Source organism: Phoca vitulina, unplaced genomic scaffold, assembly GCF_004348235.1.
Source record: "Phoca vitulina isolate PV1807 unplaced genomic scaffold, GSC_HSeal_1.0 scaffold5, whole genome shotgun sequence".
NCBI lineage: Eukaryota > Metazoa > Chordata > Mammalia > Carnivora > Phocidae > Phoca > Phoca vitulina.
Genome location: NW_022589708.1, coordinates 10,287,744 through 10,313,918, shown reverse-complemented (window position 1 = coordinate 10,313,918; position 26,175 = coordinate 10,287,744). Strand labels below are relative to the sequence as shown.

The 26,175-nt window shown below is 40.3% G+C and overlaps 1 protein-coding gene across 4 annotated transcripts in view; it reads right to left on the bottom strand.

The window, feature by feature from the left end:
- The window catches only part of NALCN (sodium leak channel, non-selective), a 307,487-nt gene that overhangs the window by 76,335 nt on the left and 204,977 nt on the right, over positions 1 to 26,175 (bottom strand). For all 4 annotated transcript variants that reach the window (XM_032402676.1, XM_032402673.1, XM_032402674.1 and 1 more), the window contains 2 exons: positions 6,640 to 6,776; positions 4,155 to 4,296 (listed from right to left, as the gene is read on the bottom strand). In XM_032402676.1, coding sequence (XP_032258567.1) covers positions 4,155 to 4,296; positions 6,640 to 6,776 — 279 coding nt within the window. The remainder of the gene's footprint in view (positions 1 to 4,154; positions 4,297 to 6,639; positions 6,777 to 26,175) is intronic.

Below are 26,175 nucleotides of genomic sequence, written 5' to 3'. Positions count from 1 at the left end.
GCCCGTTTCTACGGAGTCGGGAAGGCCAGCCATTCACCCTAAGGAAGAGGTGGGAAAGCACAGTTTCCTATTCTGTTCCTTTAGGATCTGTAACAGTAATTTAAGATTTTTATGTTTTTGTTTGCTCGTTTTTTATGCGGGAAGGACAGGTATTTTAAACGACGTGATAAAGGTAATCAGAGCTATTTTTAAGAACACGGTTTCTGCAAAGCGAGGTTGCCATGGAGTTACTTAGGGTTGTTCAAAGCCAGGGTAATGACTGAGAGAAAATCCTGCCTGGCAGGTGCTTTCACGTTTCCTCGTTTCCTGCATTGCTTACTCAAAAACATCCCCACCTTTTGTTGTCAGTTTGTTTTTTTTTTAATCCCTTTACTTATGATCTTCATGTTCCTGGGCACTCAGTGTTTTCCTTAGCAAGAGGAAAATGATTCCCTCTAGTGTAGCCGGAGTCAGAAGTTTCTCCTTACAGGTAATCATTAAGGGAAATGATTTATTTTAGTGTTCCTCTTTTTCATGTCATGGAAATCATGGATAAGCCAGCCGCTCATTTACTTTTTATTTCTTACTACTCTGAGGAAAAACAGCCTCAACTTGTGTTGGACGGTGCTGGGGGAGTTTCTTCACATCGGGTGAGAAACCTTGCCATCCACCTGACACGGCCTGGCATTTCCAAAGGCAGCTGGGGCTGTCACAGAAATTTCCAAGTGCTCGCTGAAAAATATTTTATCAGAGGAGCTGAGAGAGGTATGGTCTCTGTTCAGGATTTTTGTCGTGTGTTTCTGTAATTTTATGTTGCTTTAGGGGTTCTTAATAAAAATACAAAAGGCTTGGCATATTTAAAAATACAAAATACCAGACTGCTCCCTCTTCGATTCTGTATCCTCATGCTGAAAGTCATTAAGTGGGTTCTCTGTTTTGGGTGTTCCTGGCTGATGATGGCCCTCAACAAAGACAAGTTCCAAGTGTTTATGAAGAATGCCAGGGGCTGATGGCAGCTGAAGCTGGAAACACTGGGAACTTGAAAGGAGTGAAGGTGACTTTCTCAGAGGCATAAATAAAGCCAAAGCTTTAAGAAGGAATGGCAGCATGTAACAAATCTTACTGCTGCCACACCAGGGTAGCAGCTCCTGAGATGAAGGGAAAATATGTTCTCTTCATCCCACCTCCCCAGCTGAAGCATGGACCCAGAGAATGAAGCTCACAAGGGGCTAAGTAACATTAGCCCAACTGTAGGGTTACCTATACGTGGGCCAACAGGCTTGCATGGGATGACGGATAACCTAACCGTCACTGATACTTTTCCTCATATAAGATCACATATGGTGTGTTGGAATCAGCCAACCTTATAGTTTGGGGACTGCCTGCAGTCTTCAGAAAATTCTAGTCTCTTTTAAGATGCCGAGTGACTTGGATACCACCAAGGAGCAGTGTCTTTGCTAGTTCGTTAGATCTTAGGAGATTATAAGAAAGGCTCAATGGTAAGATTACAGAATAAAACTATAATTGTTATCTTCCTTTCGGTTAGTTAAAAAGAACTGTCAAATGAGAAGGTAGGAAGAAGCCACAAAAATATAAGGACATTAAGGAAATCAGAAATGGCATTTGAAGTTCTCTGACTGTGACCCAACACAGGGATCGCTGGAGGAGGGATGGCAGTGGGCACCCAGAGGGGTGCACAGAATGTGCCCAATTCTCCTCTGACCACCCTCCAACCACCCCCACACCTGCCAAGAACCTCTTTATTTTCTTTCTCACCAATTTCAAAATGCTCTGTTCAGGAAGTGTGAGAAACATCACGTTTGCTTTCAGACAAAATAAATTTTCATGGGCTAATTTCAATTTTGTGTTTTCAGTGGGATAATGTGCTTAGTGATTTGAAAGAGCATGTGGTGGATTTATGCCCACTTTGGGGCATAACTGTTACCAGGTCTCGGCACTCTTCCTGGAGATAGCTGGTCAGAACCACAGCCCAGGCTGGGGGTTCATTCCACACCTCTGGCTTAAAGTGTGCTTCTGAAATAAATTTTACAAATAAACAATCTGTGTTCTAGTATGTAAAATGCAATTTCAGGCTGCTTGGCTGAAACCAGGCCATCATCCTCCCACTTGATTATCCACCGACACATGCACTTTCGCATCTATGCCCTGTGCATAGTATTGAATGAAACATAACTGCAGACAAGAAACGTGACAAATTTAATAATATTTTTTTAAAAAACAGTTGAAGTCTTTAAGGAGGGTTAAGGATATTGTGTTCATGTGCACGCATTTTGTGATTTTCCACTCAAAATTTAAAAGCAAAGGAAGCTCTCAGATGAGATCAATTTAGTCGCTTGGAAGATCAAGTAGAACAATTATTTCAAAGCACAGAAGAAAAACAGAGAGACGGCAATCATAATAGAACAGGTAAGAGAAAAAAAGGAGCAGATGGAAAAGTAATCATTGAACAAATAATCAATGAAAATTTCCCTGACAATATCTCAGTCTGCAAACTGAAAAGACTCCCCAGTTAGGGTAGTTCTGATGAGAAAAGACATACAAAGTAAATCCTGGCAAGGTTTCTGAACTCCCAGGATATGTAGAAAGTTTTAAAAGCTTCCTCAAACCAGAAAACCTACCAACCAACCAACCACCAAAGAAAAACCTAATTACATTCAAATGAAAAAAAAAATGACATTGGCATCAGACTTGTCCTCTGCAATGTTGGAGAAGAGAGAGAAATAACATCTGTAGGTGACTGAAATAAATAAATAAATGGAAACCCTTGAACAAGAAGAGACACGCTACAAGGAAATCACTGTCATAATAGCTGAGAACGAAATCACGGAACTGCAGCAGAGGACCGGATGCTGGGGAGAGGGAAAGGGGAGAGGTGGGGACAGGGTGGGAGAAAAGAAGCAGAGGAGGAAGGCACAGGTAGGGGGAAAGGCTAATCCTTGTGGGGTGGCGGGAACAGAGAATCTTGAAGGATGAAGGAGCTGGTATTTTATTTTCCCATGATAATACAGAAATATGTATTTGACCATAAGCAACAGAAAAACGGCAGCCACAATTCAAAGGAATAAAAAAGTAAACTAGGACTTCCAAAGTAAAACACTTGCAAGTGAATTAGATGCTTTTGTGAACTCGAATGTTCAAGATCCTTTACAAATTCTGTTATTGATCTTTTATTTTCTTTCTTCCTTTTTCTTTTCCTTTTTTTTTTTTAGAGAGAGAGAGAGAGAGAATGAGTGGGAGGGAGCAGCAGAGGGAGAGGGAGAGAGAAAATCTTAAGCAGGCTCCATGCTCAGTGTGAAGTCCAATATGGGGCTCCATCTCACAACCCTGAGATCATGACCTGAGCTGAAACCAAGAGTCAGACGCTTCACCCACCAAGTCACCCGGGCACCCCAATCTTTCATTTTCTAACTGTGGAATCTGAGGGACAAAATTCCCTATCTACTTTTCAATGATAAATAGATAAATCACAGCATGCATAGGGATAATTCCTGCCACACACTAAGCACGTGGTAGCTATTTTGACTGATTTTAGAGAAACTTGCTCTGGTTTTTCTCCCTGGCGTAATAACTGGAATAAACAGGGTCTCTTGCAATAGGCAGCACACCATACAGACAGCATACATAGCATACTGTTAAACCTGGGCTGACCGTTAGCAATCAGAGTCTTCTGCCTGTGAGGAAATGTGGGGTTGGGGAGGCTCTCTACCTCTCAAAGTCACAGGGCTGCTATCTGGCATGGCACAAAAGCTGATGTGGACAAATGCAAAATTTAAAATTCATAAATTTACAAATGTTAGGTTTAACGATTTCTTCTACAAACAAAATTATTTTCTTCATTATTCTCCTGAGACATTAGATTTCAGGACCCCATATACACCGGCATTTATGTAGTTCTTCTCTCTGACATATATGCTTAAGAAAACTTCGGTAATTTGAAGCAGTGAGTCTTAATTTTTCTTAATTTAAATTTTGTTAGTTAACATTTAGTGCAGTCTTGGTTTCTGGAGCAGAATTCAGTGACTCACCACTTCCTTCCAACACCCAGTGCTCATCACAACAAATGCCTTCTTTAATCCGCATCCCCCATCTGGCCCATCCCCCTCCCACCTCCCTCCATCAGCCCTCAGTTTGTTCTCTGTCCTTAAGATTCTTACTTTTTGGTCGATGTATTTGTTGTCTTCAATTGCAGACCGTTTGGAGTGATCACACGACGAGGAAGAGGTAGATGGAAGGCTTCGTAAGAGGCAGCAGGTGTCCTGTTGCTGGCGATCGATGAACTGCTTCATGAAACTTTCCCTTTGCAAATGAAGTACACACACATGTCAAGCATTGTTAATGAAATAGACCAAGTGATGGCATTTTACAATGACGTGTTTGCCTGAGCTCAGATAAAGGGGACAGATGTTCATAGAAAATATGACACATCATGCTAAGAGTGGTGTTTAGATTTAATTGGCAAAATAATTAATTTAGAGAAAGCTTTTTGAATTTTCAGTAGTTTTCTTTAAAAAAAAAAAAAAAAAAAAGCAATGTCCCTGAAATAACTTTTAAGCAATAATATTCAGTCATTGATGGTATTTTGTTGAATCTCATTGTGGTAATACTTTTTTATCCCCTCTAAGATTTGGAAGAATTAGTTCATCTCTCTGACTTCTACTCTTCATAAGAATCTTCAAGAGATAATTTTACATTGAAAGACTCAAAATAACTCAAAAGAAACTTGCTTCATCTGATCTTCAAAGCCTGGTGAGAATTCAAATAACATAACCACTAATCTTGAATCTAATTTGTGGCTCTTTTATACTTCCTATTTTCAAGTTAAAATTTTTTTAAAATCAGAAATGCAAATGTATTTCCATTTGAATTTTAAATATTATGGCACCATAACCAGTCTCATATTTTTACAACCCCCCCCCCCACAGAATTGTCTTTAGAACTAGTTACATAAAAATGTCATATTTTGGGGCACCTGGGTGGCTCAGTTGGTTAAGCAGCTGACTCTTGATTTCGGCTCAGGTCATGATCTCAGGGTGGTGGGATCGAGCCCTGCATTGGGCTCCACACTCAGCACAGAGTCTGCTTGAGATTCTCTCTCTTCTTTTCCCTCTACCCCTCCCCCCACCTGCATGCACGCTCTCTTTCTCTCAAATGAATAAATAAATAAAATCTTGGAAAAAATGTCATATTTCCATTGTGCTAAGTGAAATAAGCCATTCACAAAAGACAAATGGTATATGATTCCACTTACGTGAGGTACCTAGAAAAGTCAAATTCATAGAAAGTAGAACCAGGGGTTAGCAGTATAGGGAACGGGGGGTTATTCTTTAATGTGTATAGATTTTTGGTCTTGCAATAGAAAGAAAAGGGTGTGGATGTTGGTTGCATAAGAACATGAATGTACTAAACTGTACCCTTAAAAATGGTTAAGATGGTAAATTTAATGCTATGTGGATTTTAGCACAAATTAAAATTAAGTGGACATGCAATGCTGAAAAAAATTAAAAAATAAAAAATGTCATATTTCAACTATTTTGGTTCTATTTGTAATTTTTGAGCTACAACTTAAATAATATTCTTTAACTATCAAAAATAAGTGTTTTAAAGTATCTTTTACGCAAATGCTTCACTGAAGGGCAAAGTGGTAGAAAATCAAATTAGTGTAAGTGGGAAATGCCATGTTTTTTCCTTTGAAAATGGAAGACAAGGAGCTATTAGAACTTGAGGTGAGAGTGTTGGGCAAGCCATGTCACCAGGGTTTTCCTTCTAAGGTTGTATCGATGCTAAATTAAGAACACTTAGTTAAGGATGAGAAGGAACGAAGTGCCATTCTCTCCCGTAATAGTTATGTTGTTTATGATGCACAAAGAAGCAATGACAACAGACTTCACATGCTTTTAAGCAAGTCTTTATAATGCAATACTTGTTCTTTGTCTAAGATGCATTAAAGAATTTTTTTTATTTTTTTAAGATTTTTATTTATTTATTTATTTATTTATTTATTTATTTATTTAAGATAGAGTGAGAGTGAGAGAGAGAGAGCACAAGCAGGGGGAGCGCCAAAGGGAGAAGCAGACTCCCTGCTGAGCAGGGAGCCCGATGCGGGGCTCGATCCCAGGTCTCTGGGATCATGACCTGAGCCGAAGGCAGACGATTAACCGACTGAGCCACCCACGCGCCCCTGCATTAAAGAATTTTTAAACTTGAAAAAAAAAAAGTGGAAGGCAAATTATATCGTAATCAGACATGACATTCTACATGAATGCTGTTACAGTAGTACAGAAACCTGGCTGGTGGCATTTCTCTATTTACTTGAGAATAAAAGGCCACAAGAGGCAAGTTTATCCTTACACGGTTGAAGGTCAGAGGTTGGGGTCTACCTGCAACCTTGAGCACCTGTGCCAGTTACCTGGGGAGTGGAATCCCTGAGGGGCATCTCAGGGAGAAGCAGGAGGGAGCAGCTTTCTTGTCTTGGCAAATGACCGTTCTGAATATATTGCTTAAAGGGGTCAATAGAAATAACTTAAAAATAGAAAAAAATACCCTCTTTCAAACATGAATTTGAAAGAAGGGCTGAATCAGATTTAAGATAAATCCTTGACAGTGTATGGGGCATATACAACAAAATAAATACATTAATACCTGATTTTAGGAACTGTAAAGTCTGAAGGAAGCTTTGAGATTTTCACCATTTGCGGTCTGTTTGGAAATTTTTCGAAGATTCGAAGTCGCAAAGGGAGCTTTTCTTTGGTGTCCGCATTCGCTTCACTTTGCTTTAACTAAAGAAAAAATAGAAAGAAGGAAAGGGGGGAACTTATCGTACTCTCAAGTCATAGACTGTCAGCTTTTTTGCATCAGGGGAACAATGAGCTGGTACATGATGGACGGTAGATGGCAGCAGAGCCCCATTCAGTGCCTTTCTCACCCACTGCCTACCGGCTCAGTGTGCGCTCCAGCTTTAACCGCCCGGAAAACAAAACCCAAACTGAACCAAGCAAAAAACGAAACCAGAAAAAATAATTAGAAGAAAAAAATTAGGTTCTTTTATTCCTAAATATAAACCCCCTTTCACACCAAACGTTATTTTTATTGTTTACTTATCTCTAGCATATACAATGATATAACAATAAAATATGTTTTATACACATGTGTGCTGGAATAGGAAACCAAAAGAATAAAAATAAATGAAACTCCTAAGTTTCCTAAATGGTAATATTTGTAACTAGCGAAAATGTCAAGAAAACAGGTCATTTATTCTAGCATATTCAAAAAGAAAAGCTCAAAATGGAAACAACACATTTGGTACCTACAGGGAGGCTTCTTTATTTCGTTGTAAACATGCTTGGGAATTATTACATTATATGCCATAAAGTATCTTTGCAAGAAATGACAAGCAAACAGTATTCATCATCTATCTATCATCTATCCATCTACAAGATGGTTTTTATATTTTTCATATAATTTTGTATTTCTACAAATTAGAGTTCAGGGAGCCTGAGACTTGACATCACTAATTGGAGCCCGTGCTGAGCTAAGGAGCCGCCACAAGGATGGATTTGGCCTGCGGAACCCTGGCCTGAAAAATGAAAGAGGGTGCTTCTACCCCTTTTCACTGCACCTTCTTCCTCCTCCAAGGCTGACTTCTCTTGCTGACCTCCCTTACTTCTCTTTACTACTCCCTTCTCTCAGACCTCTCTATAGATGAGGCTAACCTCTCCATCCCAGCCCATCTCCTGTTCCGCCCTCCAGCCTGCATCTCGGAGCACTGTTCCTGTTCAAAGGGTCCATCACATTCAGGCAGCCTTTCTGGTGGGGTTCGGGAAGCATGTTTCAAACACCATCAGCTTCTCATCCCTTGCTGGGTACGCTTTTACTTTATAATTACAGCCTGTCTCCGGTTTGTGGAAAGAGGAGCAGGGGAGGCTGAGAACGTTTTTATAACTTTTATAATGGGAAGAAAGGTGGCAATTCTTCTCTCCTCCCCAAGTGGAGGTATCCAAACTGGCCAGAGAGAACATGAGCGCTGCGTTTGGGGGAACATCCAATTTCAATACAATATATGGCTCAGTTGTCTAATTGGTTGTGAGCTCATAGTGAGATTATAGTCTTAGTTCTAGTTCAGAAAAGGTGCCTCATTTCTCATCAACTTCAGAAACTGTTCTTACATTTTTGTTTTATATAATAGAGATATTTTGCTGTAGCCAGTGTATGTCTTATTTAATTTGGGGGCTTGTCTGTGGATTTCTGACTTAGGTGGTGACCTCACTTAGAGAAGGCGAGACTTGTTTGTTGCCTTCCCCTCTCCCCAAATGGAACACAACACAGCATGCTCCCAATCATTTGATGGCTATGATGGTGAGAGTGATGAAGAATTAGTTCCCAAAGGTGCAAAACATACACTGCTAGCATTCCCATGAGATAGAGGCAATTAAAAAACGGCTTCAGGGGAGCCTGGGTGGCTGTCGGTTAAGCGTCTGACTCTTGGTTTCGGCTCAGGTCATGGTCTCAGAGTCGTGAGATCGAGCCCCGCATTGGACTCTGCGCTCGGCAGGGAGTCTGCTTGGGATTCTCTTTCCCTCTCCCTCTGCTCCTCCCCAGCGCACATGCTCTCCCTCTCTCTTTCTCTCAAATAAATAAATAAATCTTAAAACAAAAGAAAAAAATGGCTCCATATATAAAAAAAGAAATTCATGATGAAGAGACTCACTTTCCAAAAATTTATTGGCATAACTGGTAGAAAGATATTTGTCAGTGGTAAGGCGAGCACACAGGAAAAAGAAAAAGCAGTTAATATGTTAAGTCAGACCAGAGAGAAAGGCAATTATATAAGGCCAAAGACAGGCCGAGAAGAAAGAGCAGAAATGAGGTATTTAATTCATGCCTTTGCTGACTCATTTATTTATATATCGGTGCAGTCACTTATAAATCTAATCCCAGAGGCCAGGTTCCCTGTGAAGTTCTGGGGATATAAAAATAACTAAGACACAGTATTTGCTCTCATGGAGCCCACGTTGTAACGAATAGATGGGTCTATAAACAGGTAATGACAAATATAATAGCTATTCCAGCTGAGGTACAAACAAAGTGCTGGGAGCTCAAGGTGAGGAGCAAACGGAGAGAGAGAGAGAAAAAAAAAAAAAAAAGATGGTGCTACTTTTATTTCCAGAGGCTTCTCCCAGTATTCTGGAGGCTGGAAGCCCTAAATCAAGTTGTCAGCAGCGCTGAGCTCCTCTAAGTCTCTAAGAAAGAGTCCTTCCTTGACTCAGCTTCTTGGCAATCCTGGTGTTCCTTGAGCCATAGCTGCATCACTCCATTACCTGCCTCTGAAATCACAAGGCCTTCTTCCCTGTGTGTTTCTGGGTCTATCTGAGTCTCCTTTTCTTTTCTCGGACAAAGATACCAATCATTTAAATTAGGGCCTGCCCTAAAGCAATATGATCTTAACTGATCATGTCTGCAAAAATCTAATCTCCAAATAAGGTCCCATTCTGAGGTTCCAGGTGGACATGAATTTTGGGGGCACACTATTAAATCTACTACATATAGTAGTTGAAATTCCAGCATGTGGTGACTTGGACACTGTTTCTCTTTACCCCGAGACTGTCAGTGCTAGGAGGACAAGCATCTTAGGACAAGGATCCTTGCACTGGGTGTGTATGTTTCATTATTCATATTCAGGGCCGGCTGCAATATTTGACACAAAGTAAGCTAAACAAACATATGTTGAATGAATAATTACACAATCATTGGCAGAACTAAACTCTCTAGCAGGTAACTTGCAAATGAAAGAAAGGATTTTAGGTTTATCTGGAAGGGTAGAGAGATAAGCAGAAAGTATCCATTTGCTGATCAAATACATTTGTTGGTGTGGAGTGTAAGTGTCCCTGGATTCACAGGAGAGAATACAATTAGACTCTGTGGCATTTAACCTGAGCTTACATCTACCATTGGTGAACTGATAAATGTTTAGAATAAGTTTAGGCATAAAATTTTGTAGTATTTAATCAAATATCCTAGAATATGTTGTTTAACATAAGTAGGTTACCAGTATTAAAATATAGTCCCCTTCCCTGTATGTTTTTAAAATGGAACTCATCTCATTCTACTTGGTGTTAGAGTTATTTATACCTTCCCAAACTTGTAAACTACTCAGGGAGAGGATTCTATTTTTAATTTACTTCTTTTTTTTAAAAAAAGATTTTATTTATTTATTTGACAGAGAGAGCGAGAGTGCGCACAAGCAGGGGGAGTGGGAGAGGGAGAAGCAGGCTCCCTGTGGGGCTCGATCCCATGACCGAGATCATGACTTGATCTGAAGGCAGACGCTTAACCGACTGAGCCATCCAGGTGCCCCTGTTTTTAATTTATGTCTATGGTACTTTCTAGAGAGTAGAAATATAATAACCGTTTGTGAATAAATGAATTAGAATTCATCATGAATTGATCATGGAACTGTAAGACCACAAAGAGCAAAGGAGAAGCTCTTTTTGATGACACAGAAGGTTCTTCAGGATCCTGCAAACCCTCTCAGATGTCCGGCGTCACAGCTCCAGAGATGTGCCAACAGGCCCGTTAAACCAGACAAGGACGGGCGGATGCGTGGATGGCAGACACATCAGGCTCACTGGGAGGCACTGGCTAGAATCTTCTACAAACAGGAAGGGGCCTCTTGGGAACAGTGGTGGCCAAGTGCTCTTTCTGCTGTTCACAGTTAAGCAGCATCATCTGGAGATGAACACACACACAGCCAGGAGCCCAGCAAATCCTCTCCTAGGTGCACAGCTCCCAGAAACATGCCCACACGCACACCACCGCCTCGCCAGCCACGGCCGTGCCAAACCATACACACCTCAATGCCCATTGTGGCATATGCATGAATCTGAGTCAATAAACTACACTCAAGCACAAGGACTTGGGTGAATTTTATGAACTAATGTTGAATGAACGAGTCCTGGCAAAGCAAACAAGGACATCCTGAATGATGCCATTTATAGAAAGTTAAAAAGCAGGTGACACTACTCTATCCTGCTTAGAGTCTAGAGAGTGGTCATCCCGGGGTGGGGTGAAGCGTCGTGACCACGGGGCCATGTGGCGCGGGGCTCCTAAGAGACAGTTGATCTTGATCTGGGTGCTAGGTGTGTTCAGTTGGTAAAAGTTCAGCAAAATGCCTTTATCTATATGGATAATAGAACCCAGTAAAAAGTTGAAAGGAAAAAAGAAGGGCTGATGGAGTGGAGCAAAATCATCTAAATCTCAGTCCACTGCTATGAATCACCATAACTTGGACCATTTCTCCTTCCCTAGTCCACGATCTTGGCCAAGATACAAAATGAGAAAAAAAAGGCCAAAGAGCAAGATGGGACTGGTGTGTGTGTGGAGGGTGCGGGGTGGGACGAAGATGAGGCGGCCAGGGTAGAGAAGAGTACTGCCTGGTCCTTGGAAGCCGCTGCCAAGTTTCTCAATACATGATAAACCCTTTTATCCAAATTCTTCCCCCTTCTTGCATTTAAGCACAGATTTCTCTGAGATTAAATGTACTTTGATGCAAATGAGTGAGTAGTATGGATTACACTGAATATACAGGATAATAATTTAAGATCAGTATACCATACCACAAAAGAAGACCTTCTAACGGATAGTAATTGTAATTGTCAATGTTCACTTAAAAATCATTTCAAAGATCATAACCCTTGAATGGAAGGAACCTAGTATAGTGAACCCAAGATTTTAGTCTTTATGTTGAAAAAGCTAATGTAAAGACCAGCACAAAGGAAGGAGTTTATCATGGCTTCAACGGAGCACGAAGTCTGGCTGCAACGAATAGATCAGATGATAGATTTGTAAAAGACCCACATGGTTAAAAAAAAACAAACAAACACACACATTTGCAAAATAGAAATCAGAATCAAAGAGAAAAATTCAAACCTTGAGCTTTAAAATATATAAATCATCTAAGCTCAGTGCTATTCTATGGCTCAGCATCTGTCTTGCAGAGATATCATTACACATTGGGCGGCTGAAAGCCTTTTGCTTTCCTTGTGCTTCTCAAGAGAGTTGGGTGTAATTGCTCTGCATGACACATACCGTTCTGCCTCATCGCTTCCATCTTCCATATTCCAGCCTTGCTTTCTTCTGTTAAAATATTCAAACATTATTCAGTTTTCAGTTCCTTTCTAAACGCTGCAACAAATAACTGAATTGAAGGATTATGTTAAATAAAAATTTTGGTAATTTCTGGTGTGCTTTTCGCAAAGAAAACAATTTAAAAGGCATTCAGATATAGGAAAGGATTCTCGTTTTAAAATCTAGCTCACACTAGTTTGAAAAATGTGTGTAGACCTGAAGGTTAATGTAGCTGAAGAGTATTTTTTGGCAGTTCAATCTATGAAAAATGGCCACATTATGGGCAATCTGGAGAAAAGAAGTTCCTCTTTGTCACCTGAGTCAATTAAGGCTGAATTCTCTTTGCTTCTTTAAACAATGGCTTTGGCCAGTTTTGCTGGATGTATACATGACACAGTAATTCAGAACTGAGACTCTTCCTAAAGCATAAACTACTCTTTCTCCAGCAAGTTTCTCTTGCTGTGTTGCATCTGTGATGTTAGAGCCCCAACTGCATGCCTTCTGGGTTAAAACAGATGGGATATCTGGAGTAATGATCAAATATGTTGGTCTTTATTAATATCCCTGCGTCCCGGTGTTCCTATAAAACCTCGATCTGAAATATAAAGAATATTCCTCACTAGGCTGTTGAGTCCAATAAAGACTTTCTTAGAAGGGAGGACATTTTCCTTTTTTTTTTTGCCCTGGGCAAAAGGCGGTCGGCCACATGACTGAATATAATACAGCACAACTCTACACGATAAAAAATCTTTCCCTTAAAAAGTGTTTTAAGTCGCTAATTCTTCCCCCCCTTTTACAAAAAATGTGGAATACATCCAGTACTTCCAAGGTCAAATTGGGGTTTTATTGATACACACTGGGGGGCTCTATTTCTTGGCTTGTGGGCCATAAAAGATACATTTTAATATGATAGCTGGCACCCCAAAATGTTCCCAGTAGCTTTTAACATCAGTTGATTAATGCCATGCAGTGTCTCTTTTCCTACATCTCTCTACAGACTCAAGAGGTGTTACTCATTCATCCTTACAACATGCCCCTGAAGAAAACGGGGGAGAGGGGGTGTGTTCTTGGAGGAGTTGGTGCCCTGGGGAGTTGGGTGGCTGTTCTGTGCTTCCTGATTTGGGAGACCGGCAGAGCACTTATGAAGGGCTCTTACTTTTATGCCATCTTATGACATCCCTAAGATGTACACAGCACCGAACTTAAGATCTTACAGGCTTGAAATGTCCTTCAGAAGGTTACTTTGTGAAGCAATGTGAATACCAGTTGCAACAGGGCTAGGCTAGCTGAAATTGCTAACAAGTTATTAAGAGGGGAAAAATAAAACCATCAAAACCAGAATACCAAATTATGTCGAATGGGTAAGTTTTCCTTATACGATTGTCCCTTGAAATCCTATTAATGGACCTAATGGTTTCTTAGAGATAGTAGTAATGAACACAGGATGCTTTTGTATGCTTCTTTTTCTAGGTCCCAAACACCTCTATTTTACATTATATTTCTCTTGTGTTATTCAACCGAGACCCAGTTGTTTCCATTAGGAAACTTACTGAGTCACAGAAACATGTTCATTATGATAAAAAATGCGTTTTTTTGCTCCACTTCAGATGAAATTATATTAGAATTCCATGTAAACTAGATAGTTGGTTCTTGTTATGAGACGAATATTCAGTAAGTAATAGGAAAAAGCCCACACCAAAGGGAATTCAGAATATATATATATATATACACACATATATACATATATATGTGTGTATGTGTATATATATGTATGTGTCTATGTGTGTATGTGTATATATGTACATTTATGTGTATATGTGTGTGTGTGTATATATATATATATATATATTTACGCTTACATAATTGTCCTCCCTGTTTTGATTTAGAAAACATAGGAGAAAACATCGTCCACATAAAAACAGTAAAAAAAAGTGAGAAGATGTGGATTTAAATTTTTGCTCAGTTTTATAATCCCTTAACCACTTTGGATTTCAACGTTCTCAAATGAAAAATGAGGATCTTCCTTCTTTTATATAAATGCCAGATATATAAGTGAGATAGCATATTGCCTGTAATTTGAATTACTCAAGGGAAATGTGCTATAAAAACCAAAGCTCTCACGATGCCTCAGTAAGTGCTAGCTCTGCAGGAAAAGGCTCATATCTCAGCAAGTGGGGATGAACGCAGAGGACGCAACCTCTCCCACTCTCCAGCTTCTGCCCCTTCGCTGCCCTGTTGTTTATTTTTCCAAGACTCTTGATTTACATAGAGAGGGGCCAACATTCCTCCTGATCTAGTGTTCCTCCCCATCCCCTGCCCTTTTCAAACTTCCTTCTCAGAAGAGTTATCTGCACTCACCAACCTCTGCACTCACTCCCCACTCATCTTCCATCCTCTCTGGTTCAGGTCTCTTCCCAGCACCTGGGGCGGGGGCGGGGGGCTGCTCTCACCAGTTACCCACACTTCCCACGATGCTGAACCCAGCAGCCACTCAGGCATCCTGGTTTTTTTTTTTTTTTTAATCTCATGCCACTCCTTAAACCCCCCTAACTGGGTTTCCATCTTAGTTTTGCCCCTTGATTCCCATTTTTCTTTTCACTTGAAAAAGAAACACCATCATGTTCCTGGTCCTTAAAGTAACGCAAGGATGGTCAATTGTGTATAGAAGCAATTGGAATCTTCTTAGCATGATATAAATGACCCCCCACCCCCCGTGCCTTCCTTGCCCTTTATACACCAACAATATTGGCTTGCAGGTCCCTCCTACAGTCTTACTTCAGATCATGGATGTGTGCCTCCAAACATACCTTACCCCCCCCCCCCCGCCCGCCGCCTGCAACATACTTTCCTTCTACACTCCCTCAAAAACCATCTCCTCCAGGAAGATGTCTCAGAATAGCAGTAACTGGGAGTTGAAGTAGTAAACCTGAGCGTTAGACACCATGCTGAACACTTTGCGTCGCTAACATTACTCAATCCCCAGTTTAGCTCTTGGGTGTAGCTCCATGCTCTAGCATGTTACAGATATGGAAACTGAGGTCACAGGAGCTTAAATCAGCTGCCCAAGGTCACATGGCTGCAAGTGGGAGCACTGGGGTGTGACCGCAATCTTTCTGATTCCAGAGCCTGAGCTTCTAAAAAACTTTTATACGGCCTCATCAAAACAACATTTTCAAGCAAAAGATGCATTTTTCCTTCTGCAATTTTGTACCTGCCATTTCTTGAATATGGAATATTTTCTCTCGCTTTGCTAACAACATTCGATTCATCATTTTTAGAGACATCTTCCCTCCCTGCCTCCAATCTGAGTTAGGCATGTCTTCCCTGATGTTCTTTGCATTTTCTTCAACCTCAGTGCTCAGACCTTTACACCATAACTTCCTACTTATGTGCATCTCTCCTCTATTAAGATGGCACGTTTTAAATTAAGAGCAGGACTCTGTGCCCTGTGGCCTCACACCATACATTTACACACACAGGACAAAGATAACACAATGGTGATGAGATGGAGAACAAAAAAGCAGAATCAGTGGTGTCCCACAGACAGGTCCAAGCAGCCCATTTCTGATATTTCTCCTCATTTTATTATCCTTTTCTTAGGTTCTTTACAAGGTGGAAGCAGCCATATTAACCAGCAGAAACAAGTCTCCCAATTTCAGATGGGTTATTTCACTAATAAAGATGAAGAAAGAGAAACGACAAATCTTCTCAGATTTTCTATTAGAAACAAAATCATAGAAAGTGTTTGGCTCCTGATAAAATGCATGCTCTCAACTTTTTAAGATCAAAAAAGCATAATTAACTATAAATTCTATACAACATATTCACAGTATAAAGTTTCGCAGATGTATGTGTCTTTGCACAAGGCCACAGACCAGCCAATTTATATTTCTATGTTGTGTTATTGGAGTTTACCATAGAGAATTCTTATCCTATTTAAAAACAAAACAAAACAAAACAACACTTTATGTTGAGTTCATTTTGAACTTACATAAGAGTTGCAAAGATAGTGCAGCGTTCCTGTATGCCCTTGACCCAGCTTTTTCTTATGTTCGCATCTTATGTAACCATAGAACATTTATCAAAACTAAGAAATTAACCTTGGTTAAATACTTTTAATGAAAGTGCAAAACTTATTTGGAATTCCCCAGTTTTTGTATCAGTGTCTTTTTTGTTTTAAGATCCAATGCAGGGTAGCACATTATATTTCATCATCATGTCTTTTGAGGCTCTTCTAGGCTGTGACAGTTTCTCCTCTTTTCCCTGTTTGTAAATGACCTTGGCCGTTTTAAGAAGTCCTGGGCAGGTAACTTGTAGAGTGTCCCTCAATTTGGGGTTGTCTGATGTTTTCTCATGATTTGACGGAGGTTATGACTTTCGGGAGAAGAATATCATGGAGATGATAGGCTTATTTCATGACATCAGGGGGAACATGACACCAATAGCCTCAATACTGGTGATGGTAACTGTAACCAGGGGTAAAGCATTTCTCCACTCCAATGTTATGGTGTCCTTACACTACCCTTCCCTTACACTCCGAGGTAGAAGCAAGTCACCAACTCCTGCCCAGTCATGGAGAGAAGACTTAAGGTTTATCTTCTAAGAGGGAGGAGTAGCAAAGAATTTGTAGGCACATGTTAAAACCATCAGAATAATTAAAAAAAGGAAAGTTTTGAAGGGAGAAACTTGGAGGTCATGCAAATACCCTATTTCTTCTTCGAGTTTCACACTAATTTCAGCAGCCACCAGTAGATCTCGCCTGCTGCAATTGTAATTGTAATGTTCTAATGGCGATTTTCTATTTCCCTCATTTATTATTCTATTATTTCTATTTCTTTTTACTTGGGATTATTCTGTGAGGAAGAGTTGGCACTCCTCCATTTTTAAATTCAATCATTTATTTATACATAAGTATGGGTTTTGGTTGTTTATTTCATTCTTTGGGTTAATAATCTAATACTATTGTTATTTATCCTATTGCTCAAACTGTTCCTGCTTTGGCCATCGGTTGGTTTCTCTACTCTTTCGATATACTTTTTCTTTTTCTTTTCGTTTCTTTTTAAAAAGTTCTTCCTTACTTTCTGGGCTCCACAAAATACTTAAGCCTTATCCTGTGTTTCCCCTGACTGAGCTCGAGAATCAGCCATTTCTCCACAAAGAGTCCTGATTTGCTTTCCTGGAGAATGGTATTTAGAAGTGAAACCTTGGCACTGGGTTTGCTTGTTGTTACTGGTACGCCACTGCTTCTAGGCTCACTCAGAGGAAAGAGCTAGGGAATGCCTGGATGTATATAAAACTGTGTTACACACATATATCTATACTTACCACCTATGTATGGATGGATGGGTCTTACATAACCTTAGATCATATATATGTATCCATCCATGTGTCTATGTATCTATGTATCTATCCATCTTCTATCTTAAAATAAACTGAGTTCATAAGACCCATCCAGCCATAGGGTTCATCCTGGCATCTTCCCTTTGCTTATTTGTAACTTCTTTCTCTGACAGTGTGACATTATCTATAGTAAATTTCCTGATTTGTTCCACTTTCGTGTATATATAACTAGTATCAGGAATGCTATCTGTCATAAAATAAAAACCACACTTTATATTGGAGGTATGGAACACATGTATTTTGTAGTCCCCACATTGGGTCTTGAACCTCAGCTGTGTTCTGTCTCCTTAAGTAATTCCTTTTCAGGCAACAATCATGCATTTTCTAAGTACCATTCCTGAGTATGCTTATGGCAGATTGTAGAGTTGTTCAATTTTGCAGACTTTGATAAAAAGGCTTATTAGATGCACTATGAAAATTCACATTAATCAACATATTTTATGCAAAGCAAAATGGAAATAGGAATAACATCAAACCAAATAGCATGCATGTACATTTCTCATTTCCTAGAAATAATCTAAGTCATTCTTTTGTTAATATCTGAGTAAAAAATATGCGATTGTCATATGGCTGTGTGTGAATGTCAGACATGCCCCATCTCCCACTGTGCCTACTCCTGAGCAAGCATATCAAGTAGAATATAAGAAAAGGCCAAGAATGAGCTCATTAACCCTCAAGAACAGGGAAGCAGAATTACGAGTAAATCAAAATAAGACTGGTTGCTGTTCTTAAACAAATTCCATAACTTTCTGGCCACCTTTTATTAAAAATCAATCTAGTTCAATCCAGGCTCCTACCCGATTCAGACCTTCCCCTCACCCTGGCCCCACAGAGCTACAAGTGTAACTTATGGTCTGGAACCAGGGAGGGAACACGGTTCCTTCTTTGACTGCTCCACATCTTCTTTTGGGTCTAGCTTCTCCAGAGCAGAGGCCAGGGTGGAGAGTTAGGAGAAGAAGGGATTGTCTTAGGAAACCAGTCACATTTCAGGGTGGCCCTCTTTGTGGTTTGGTCTGGATCTGGACCTACTAAAAGCTGATGGCTTTCTGTAGGGATGACCAGCATTGTAAGCAGTCAGAGACATGAAATTCTGGCCTAAAGAATGAGGTTGACTAGCTGTACCAATCAGACCTTCTCTTGTTGGGAGCTTGAACTTCAGACAGAGAGAGTGTTGATTATTTGTAACAAAACCCAAAGTCAAAATTTACATGGAGAAAATCAGAGAGAGATTATTTGTGTTGCGCTTACGGTAAAGCACCTGCAGTTATTAAACAGTATTCTTCAAGGTTCTAGTATCTCTTTTCTTTCCACTCTATACAACCTCACCCAGAGTCACAACTTGCACTGTGATGTCCATACAGAGAACATCACTTGAACCGAAGAATCAGAGAGTGTGAGGATTTTTGTCTGGTTCCTTCACTGACTTATCCCACGTGCCTAGAACAGTGCCTGACATGAGGTAGGCAGGCGCTACGTGAAAATTACATTGACCATCCATATTTGTATCTCTAGCGAGCCAGCCCTCACTCTTGAACTCTAGATGTACATATGCAGCCGTTAGATGTCTCCACTCAGTCTCACACTCATCACAACATGCCCAAGATGGAGTTGTTGATCTTTACCTTTGAAAAGGGTTCTGTGCTAATATTTCCTGCTTCAGCGAATGTTGCCATCATCCATCCAAGGAGATGAACCTGAAACCAAGAGTCACCCTTGACACTCTCACTTATGTCCTTAAATCCAAAGTATATGGACTGAGACTCAGAATAAAGAACAGATGGACTGTGTTAAACTTAAGTCCAAAAGGAGTCAAGGCAATGACAATACCTTCAGTGTATTCACATTCGAGTTTAGGTACACACAGGGTAACACTCCTTATAGACTTCACTCCTTATAGTCTTAACACAGCTACGAAAGAGTCCTTTTGCTATTCATAAAACTGAAAACCAATTGTCTGTCATACTTTTTCCTTAGAACCATAACAATCCAGTTTCCCATACTGCGAAAGGATCTAAAGAAAAAAAATTGCTGTTCATTAAAAAAAAATTTGTTCTCTTGATTACAGAAAGCAAACAGGATAGAGTCCCCACTGTAGGCATAGGGCTGGGTGTGCTGAGTTCAGGCTGAGCTGAAGGGGGAGCTTCTCCCCCAATTTGGGCATGTTTTCCCCTACAAACCTTCCCATTTTTTAAAATTGAGGGATTGTCTTGCAGAGTGCTATGAGAAAAAAATGTAATGAAAGTAATTCTGAATTAGCATAATTGTCGAATGATATAACCAACAACTCGATGTAGACAAGTCATTTTACATTTGTTCAAAGGCAAGAGAGACTTAAGGTAATTTATAAAAAGTCCCAAGTGCCAGTAGAATGAGGCAAAGAACAAGGTTTCTGAAAGTGATCTGGTTTGGGTCCATCATTCACGTAATGAAAATTTGGAAGGGCTTAGAGAAACTCTTCTTCCAAGAAAGTCTCAAATTTATAAAACTCACTTTTTATGGCCCTATTTGATGAAGGGTGAAGGTAAAGATTCTGACTGCTGAGAAAGCTGCTCTTGGTTGGTGACACCTGGTCTGCATCCTGAGGTGTACATGTTACCCCCCATTATGCCATGCTCTCAGCTACTTACTTCGTGCCAAAAAGGGAGCACTTCATCTAGAGGCCAGAGACCAAGGCTCTGGTAGTTGTGTTAGTTCCTGAGGGCTGTTGTAACAAAGTACCAACACTGGGTGCCTTAAAACAACAGAAATATATTGTCTCATAGTTCTGGAGTCTGGGAATCCAAAATCAAGATGTCTGTGGGCTTGGGTACCCTGTGGGGGTTCTGAGGGAGGGTCTGTTCCATGCCTCTCTCTTAGCTTCCGGTGACGGTCGGCAATCCCTGATGCTCCCTAGCTTGTGGACACCTCACAGTGCCTGCCTCTTCATCACATGCTGTTCTTGTCTGTCTGTCTCTTCTCCTTTTCATATAAGGACACCAATCAGAGTGGATTAAGGTTCACCCTAAAGACCTCATCATCTTAACTTCATTACATTTGCCAATACCCCGTTTCCAAATAAGGTCACCTTCGCAAGTACTAGGGATTCAGGCTTCAGTATGTCTTTTTGAGGGATGCAATTGAATGCACAGCCGGAGGACATAAATTCTAAGAGGTATCTCCTCTGTTTGATGCCCCGCTCCCTGACTATTGCCGGTTTAACTTCAAAATTCTGGTTGGTTGTTTCCCTTTTTTGCATTGACTTCTGGATTTCTAGGCCATGTCTAATGCTGATAATTGATATCCCCAAATTTTGAGCCTCTGTTATGACCTCTTGGCTTGAACCCTGATCTGAATGGTTTTCAGCTTTAGTCACTTCATCTCTTTGAACTGATAGTGCTGTTCATGTCTTTATCAACATAAGAATTTATTATTAAACAAAGGCCTAACAATGAAGAAATTTCAGAAATAGCCGAGCAAATACTATATAAGGTGACCTCCTGAGATTTAAATTATGGAAAATTATGGGGAGTAATATGTAAATTGACAACTGAAGAGTCATTTCTGACCAAAAGATGGAGAGCAACTTCAAGTGGAGTCGAGTATGTCAAAGGCTTCCGGTAAACACCATTTCCCAACCCCCAGCCGCTAATGACTTGTAGCTACTTGAGGGTATTGATCCTCTGGCCTCTGGGCAGCTCAGTGTTTCCAAGAGCAGCAGGAATCCTGGATGTCTGATGCCTCCAACTGCCTGGGATTCCCAGCTGTTGACCCCATGTGTTGTGTAAACATCACTCTCCACACATGCGGCAGTGGAAGGAAAAGTTGGATAGTCCTCTAGTAAATGGTGGTGACATATCTAAAAATATAAAGAATCAGCCAGTAACGAGTGGTCTGTCTGGAAGCTCTGAGGATGACAAGTCCGAGAAGAAAGGAATGGCAATCCATTTTCACTTCTTAGCTGTCATACCTACTCATCTCCTAGAACCCAACTTCTACCCAAGTGCCTGAGCTTGCTGTCATCACCGTCACCTACCACCACCTTACTGCCACTATGGTTGCCAATTTTTCATTAAATTTTTTAAGTTGTGATCAAAACACATGACATAAATGTACCATTGCACTCATTTTTGAGGGTACAGTTCAGTAGTGTTAAGTACATTCACCTTGTTGTGCAAAAGACCTCCAGGACTTTTTCATCTTGCAGAACTAAAACTCTGTAGCCATTGAACTTCCCCTGGCCCCTCCCCCTGGCTCCTGGCAGCCACCATTCTACTTTCTGTTTCTATGAACTGGACTCCTCTCGGAATCCCACAGAAGTGGAATCATATAGTACTTATTTGTTTGGCACTGGCTTACATCACTGACCACAATGTCCTCAAGGTTCATCCATGCTGTAGCATGTATCAGAATTTCCTTCCTTTTTAAGGCTGACTAATATTCCATTGTATGTATGCACCACATTTTCTTCACCCATTCACCTGCTAATGGACATCTGAGTTGCTTCCACCTCTTGGTTATTGTGAATAATGCTGCAACAAACATGGCTTTGCAAATTATCTCTTCGAGACCCTGATTTCAATTCTTTTGGATGTATACCCAGAAGTGGTATTACTGGATCATAACTATTTTTAATTTTTTTGAAGAACGTCATACTGTTTTCCAAGGTGGCTGCACATTCCCAGTAACTGCACCAGTGTTCCAATTTCTCCATATCCTTGCCAATATTTTTATTTTCTAGTTTTTTAATAGTGGCCATTGTAATGACTGCATGGTTGTATCTCATTGTGGTTTTGATGATTAGCCAAGCTGAGCATCTTTTCATATGGTTCTTGGCCATTCTTATATCTTCTTTGGAGAAATGTGCATTCAAGTCCTTTGCTACTTGTTTGTTGTTGTTGAGTTGTAGGATTCTTTATATATTTGGATATTAACCCCTTATCAGATATTTTCTACCATTCCATAGAGTGCCTTTTCACCATGCTGATTGTTTCTTTTGATGCACAAATGTTTTTAAGTTTGATGTAGTCCCATTTGTCTATTTTTGCTTTTGTTAAGGGTACTTTTAATGTCATAGCCAAGAAGTCATTGCCAATTTCAATGTCATGAAACTTTTTTGTAATGTTTTCTTCTAGGAGTTTTATAGTTGTAGGTCTTACATTAAGTTCTTTAATCCATTTTGAGTTAGTTTCTGTATATGGTATAAGGTAAGCGTCCAATTTGCGTGTGGACATCCAGTTTTCCCAGCATCACTAATTAAAGAGACTTTCTTTTTCCCATTGTGTGGTTTTGACACCTTTGTTGAAGATCATTTGACCATAGACATGAGGGTTTATTTCTGGGCTCTCTTTCTTCTGTTCCACTGATCTACAAGTCTGTCTTTATGTCAGTAGCATGTTGTTTAATTATTGTAGCTTTGTGATATGTTTTGGGATTAGGGAGTGTGAGCCCTCAGTTTAGTTTGTCCTTTTCGGGACTTTGTTTATTTGTTTGTTTATCTGGCTGTTTGGGGAACTTTGAAATTCCACATGAATTTTAGGATTTTTTTTTTCTGTTTCTGCAAAAAAGTACGTTAAGATTTTGATAGGGATTGCACTGAATCTGTGAATCACATCGGGTAGTAAGGACATTTTAACAATATTAATTCTTCCAGTCCATGAACACAGATGTCTTTTCATTTATTTGTGTCTTCTGTAATTTCGTTTAGTGATGTTTTATCATTTTTAGTGTAGAAATCTTTTATGTCCTTGGTTAAGGTTACACCTCAATATTTCATTCTTCCTGATGTTATTACAAATAGAAGTGTTTTCTATGGTGACATTTTTTCCCCTCTCTGAAGTCTTTGAGATTGTTGACCACAGTCTCCTTCTTGAAACACTTTTACCTTTGGATTCTGGACTTTTCTCCTCCCTCTTGGGCTTCGACTTCTCATTCATATTTCAGGTTTCTCCTCATGGCTTACACATTCATGTGTTATTCCTCAGGAACCATGGTAAACTTAGGACTTCTAAAGGCTTAAATTACCACCTGCATGTTGACGTTTGCTCCTCCCTAATATCTCTTTCAGCCCCAAGACTCTACCGAAACTTTAAACCTTCTATCTACCCACAGACATTGTCTCATAAATATCTCCCAGACATCTCATGGTAAATGTGGCCAGCTCCCTCCCCCCAAATAAAACAAATGAACCCCCCCCTTTCTTCCTTCTCTTGCTCTGTCTTGGCATAGCTCGGGCAATCTAGAAACCTGGGTGACACCCTGGTCTCCTGCCTTTGCTCTTTTCTTACTTCCAACTAATCACCAAATCCTACCCTATGTATTCCACCACCCCTGTATGTTCCCTTGTCTCAATTTCCTTTAGTTGAGGCTGCAATCACCGTCTGGCTCAGGACCCATGCTCCTATCATCAGTCTAGGGCCCCTTCAGTCCATTCCCTGTGTTGACGCTGGAATGTAGGGGACATTATGTCGCTCTTGGGCTTAAATGCCCTTAGGAAAATACCTAAATACTCAGCACTGCTCACAGCTTTTCACCTGCAGTTCCCTGCTCATTTTTCCAACACACCATTTCTCCCTTCCTCAACACTTGAGTCACAGTGAACTTCTAATGCTTTTTCTTGTCCAAAGAAAAACCTTGCTGTCCTCTTGGTCCTGATTGCCCTTCCTCATGCCACTTTCTCCTAATCCCCTTCACCCGGATAAACATTACTTCAGATTTTAGTCTACACCATCCTTTGAGAAAACACCTCTGATTTCCTTGTTAAAGTTGTGTGTGTCTCCTATGTGTCCCCAAGCCCCTCACAGCATCTGTTTGCATGTCACTTTCTCCCACCACCTCACAAGCAACTTAAGGCAAGAACAGTATCTTGGTCATCATTATGTCCCTTGCCCCTAACACATCTGAAGCACAGTAGATAAGTAGTCAGACCTCAGGATTATGAAACAGGTAGATCTCGTCTCTGAGCAGTAGCATCCCATCTATAAAAGGGATACCTCATATGACCTTAGCCTGCTGCCATTACATATTTGAATCACACAGTCCTCCTCCCTCATCCCCCACACCAATTCCTGGCTCCCTACACTATATTCTGATTATAATTTGACCTTCCGTCTATACACCCACAGGAAGAGAAGCTGCTGATCCACAAATGTAAGCACATCGTCCAACCTACTTTCTAGACATGCATCTCATAATCAATGAAGGAACTGGTTCTCTGAGCAGGCATTGTGATGTCCTTTGGTGGGGACACTGGATTCGAGTCAGAGAGCCCATGTTGTTCCAACTTAGGCACCTACAAATTGTATGAACTTGGGCAAGAAATGTCCTCCGTTGAGCGTTAGTTTCTGTGTCTTTAATATTCAGCATAAAATCCAATAATTTAACATGCAGTGCCTTGCATGAGGTAGTTTTCAATAGGTGATATTTAGGATCACAGAGTTATGTCACTTCTTTTATGTTACACTAGGCTGAATGAATTCACTCGTGGGCAAAATACTGAGAAGACTGAAGGCCTGACCCAGATCAGGAGACAGCAACCAGTGCGGAGCTGAATGGCACACTCCCCAACACCTGTCTCTGTGCAACTGCTCTCCATCTAGAAAGACCTTCGCATAGACACAAAGTGGAGATAATAATGAAAGCTCCCAGGTAAGGTTAAAGAGAAATATTCCCCTAGAACTCATATTTTAAAGGGAATATAATTTTAAAAAAATCACAGTCATAATAGAGAAAGGCTCCTTTACATGTCCATTCTCACTATGCAGTGGACACCACCAAAGACCAAACATCATCAAATTTGAACCAGGATTCAAATGAGACTTGACACAGCACTGGGGAAACAGTTTTAATTTCAGAGTTTTGAATTTAATCTAAATAGACTATCTACACTTCTCCTTTCAATGATTCTTTCCCTGAGGCTTCTTTATGGGTTTTTTTTTTCATAGTTTAATGAATTTTATACTGCTTGAAAGAAAACCCTTTATATCTGTCTTGCACTGAATTTGCAAAAATCATTACAGCTGCAAGGATTTTCTTCATTTTTGAAGTTTGCAAAACTCCACCTACATTCTCCAGTGTCTTTGCTACACCACTGAGAATCAAGGTCACTGTCTCCTACTACTGCTCACAGGACTGCATTGGGTCAAGGAAATTCTTAGCTTGTATGCAAATTGATCTGGCTTCTCAGTAGCCAAATTACACATTCACAGACAATCTCATTTCTAGTCAATTTTCTGATCTTATGTAGAAAACCATTATATGCCTATATCTTTATTTCTATGTGACCCTGTATCTATATCTATTTCCATCTCCAGGGCCTGTGTTGGGTGTCGGTCTGGTGAAAAGGGAAGCATGGTCTCTAGTTAGTTAGGTATGGGAGCCATGAATGATTGCTACTGCTATATCACTACCAGGAATCGGTTGCGTCTTATATGCAAACACACAGGGAAAGCAAAAGATGAATTTTATATGGAGCATCATTGGCAAGGTTTTTTAGAACATCATTTATCTTAAAGAGTGACAAAAGAAAAGCTACCTTAGTGGCTATCAAGGCACAACCCTGGTGATATCATCGAGGGGGGCCTGGTGGGAACAGGTACTTTAGAACCCCTCAAAATGTGTCCTCAAGGAGCCCTTTTAGTATGCCCCTCTGAATTCCATTAAAAAAAAAAAACACTTTCC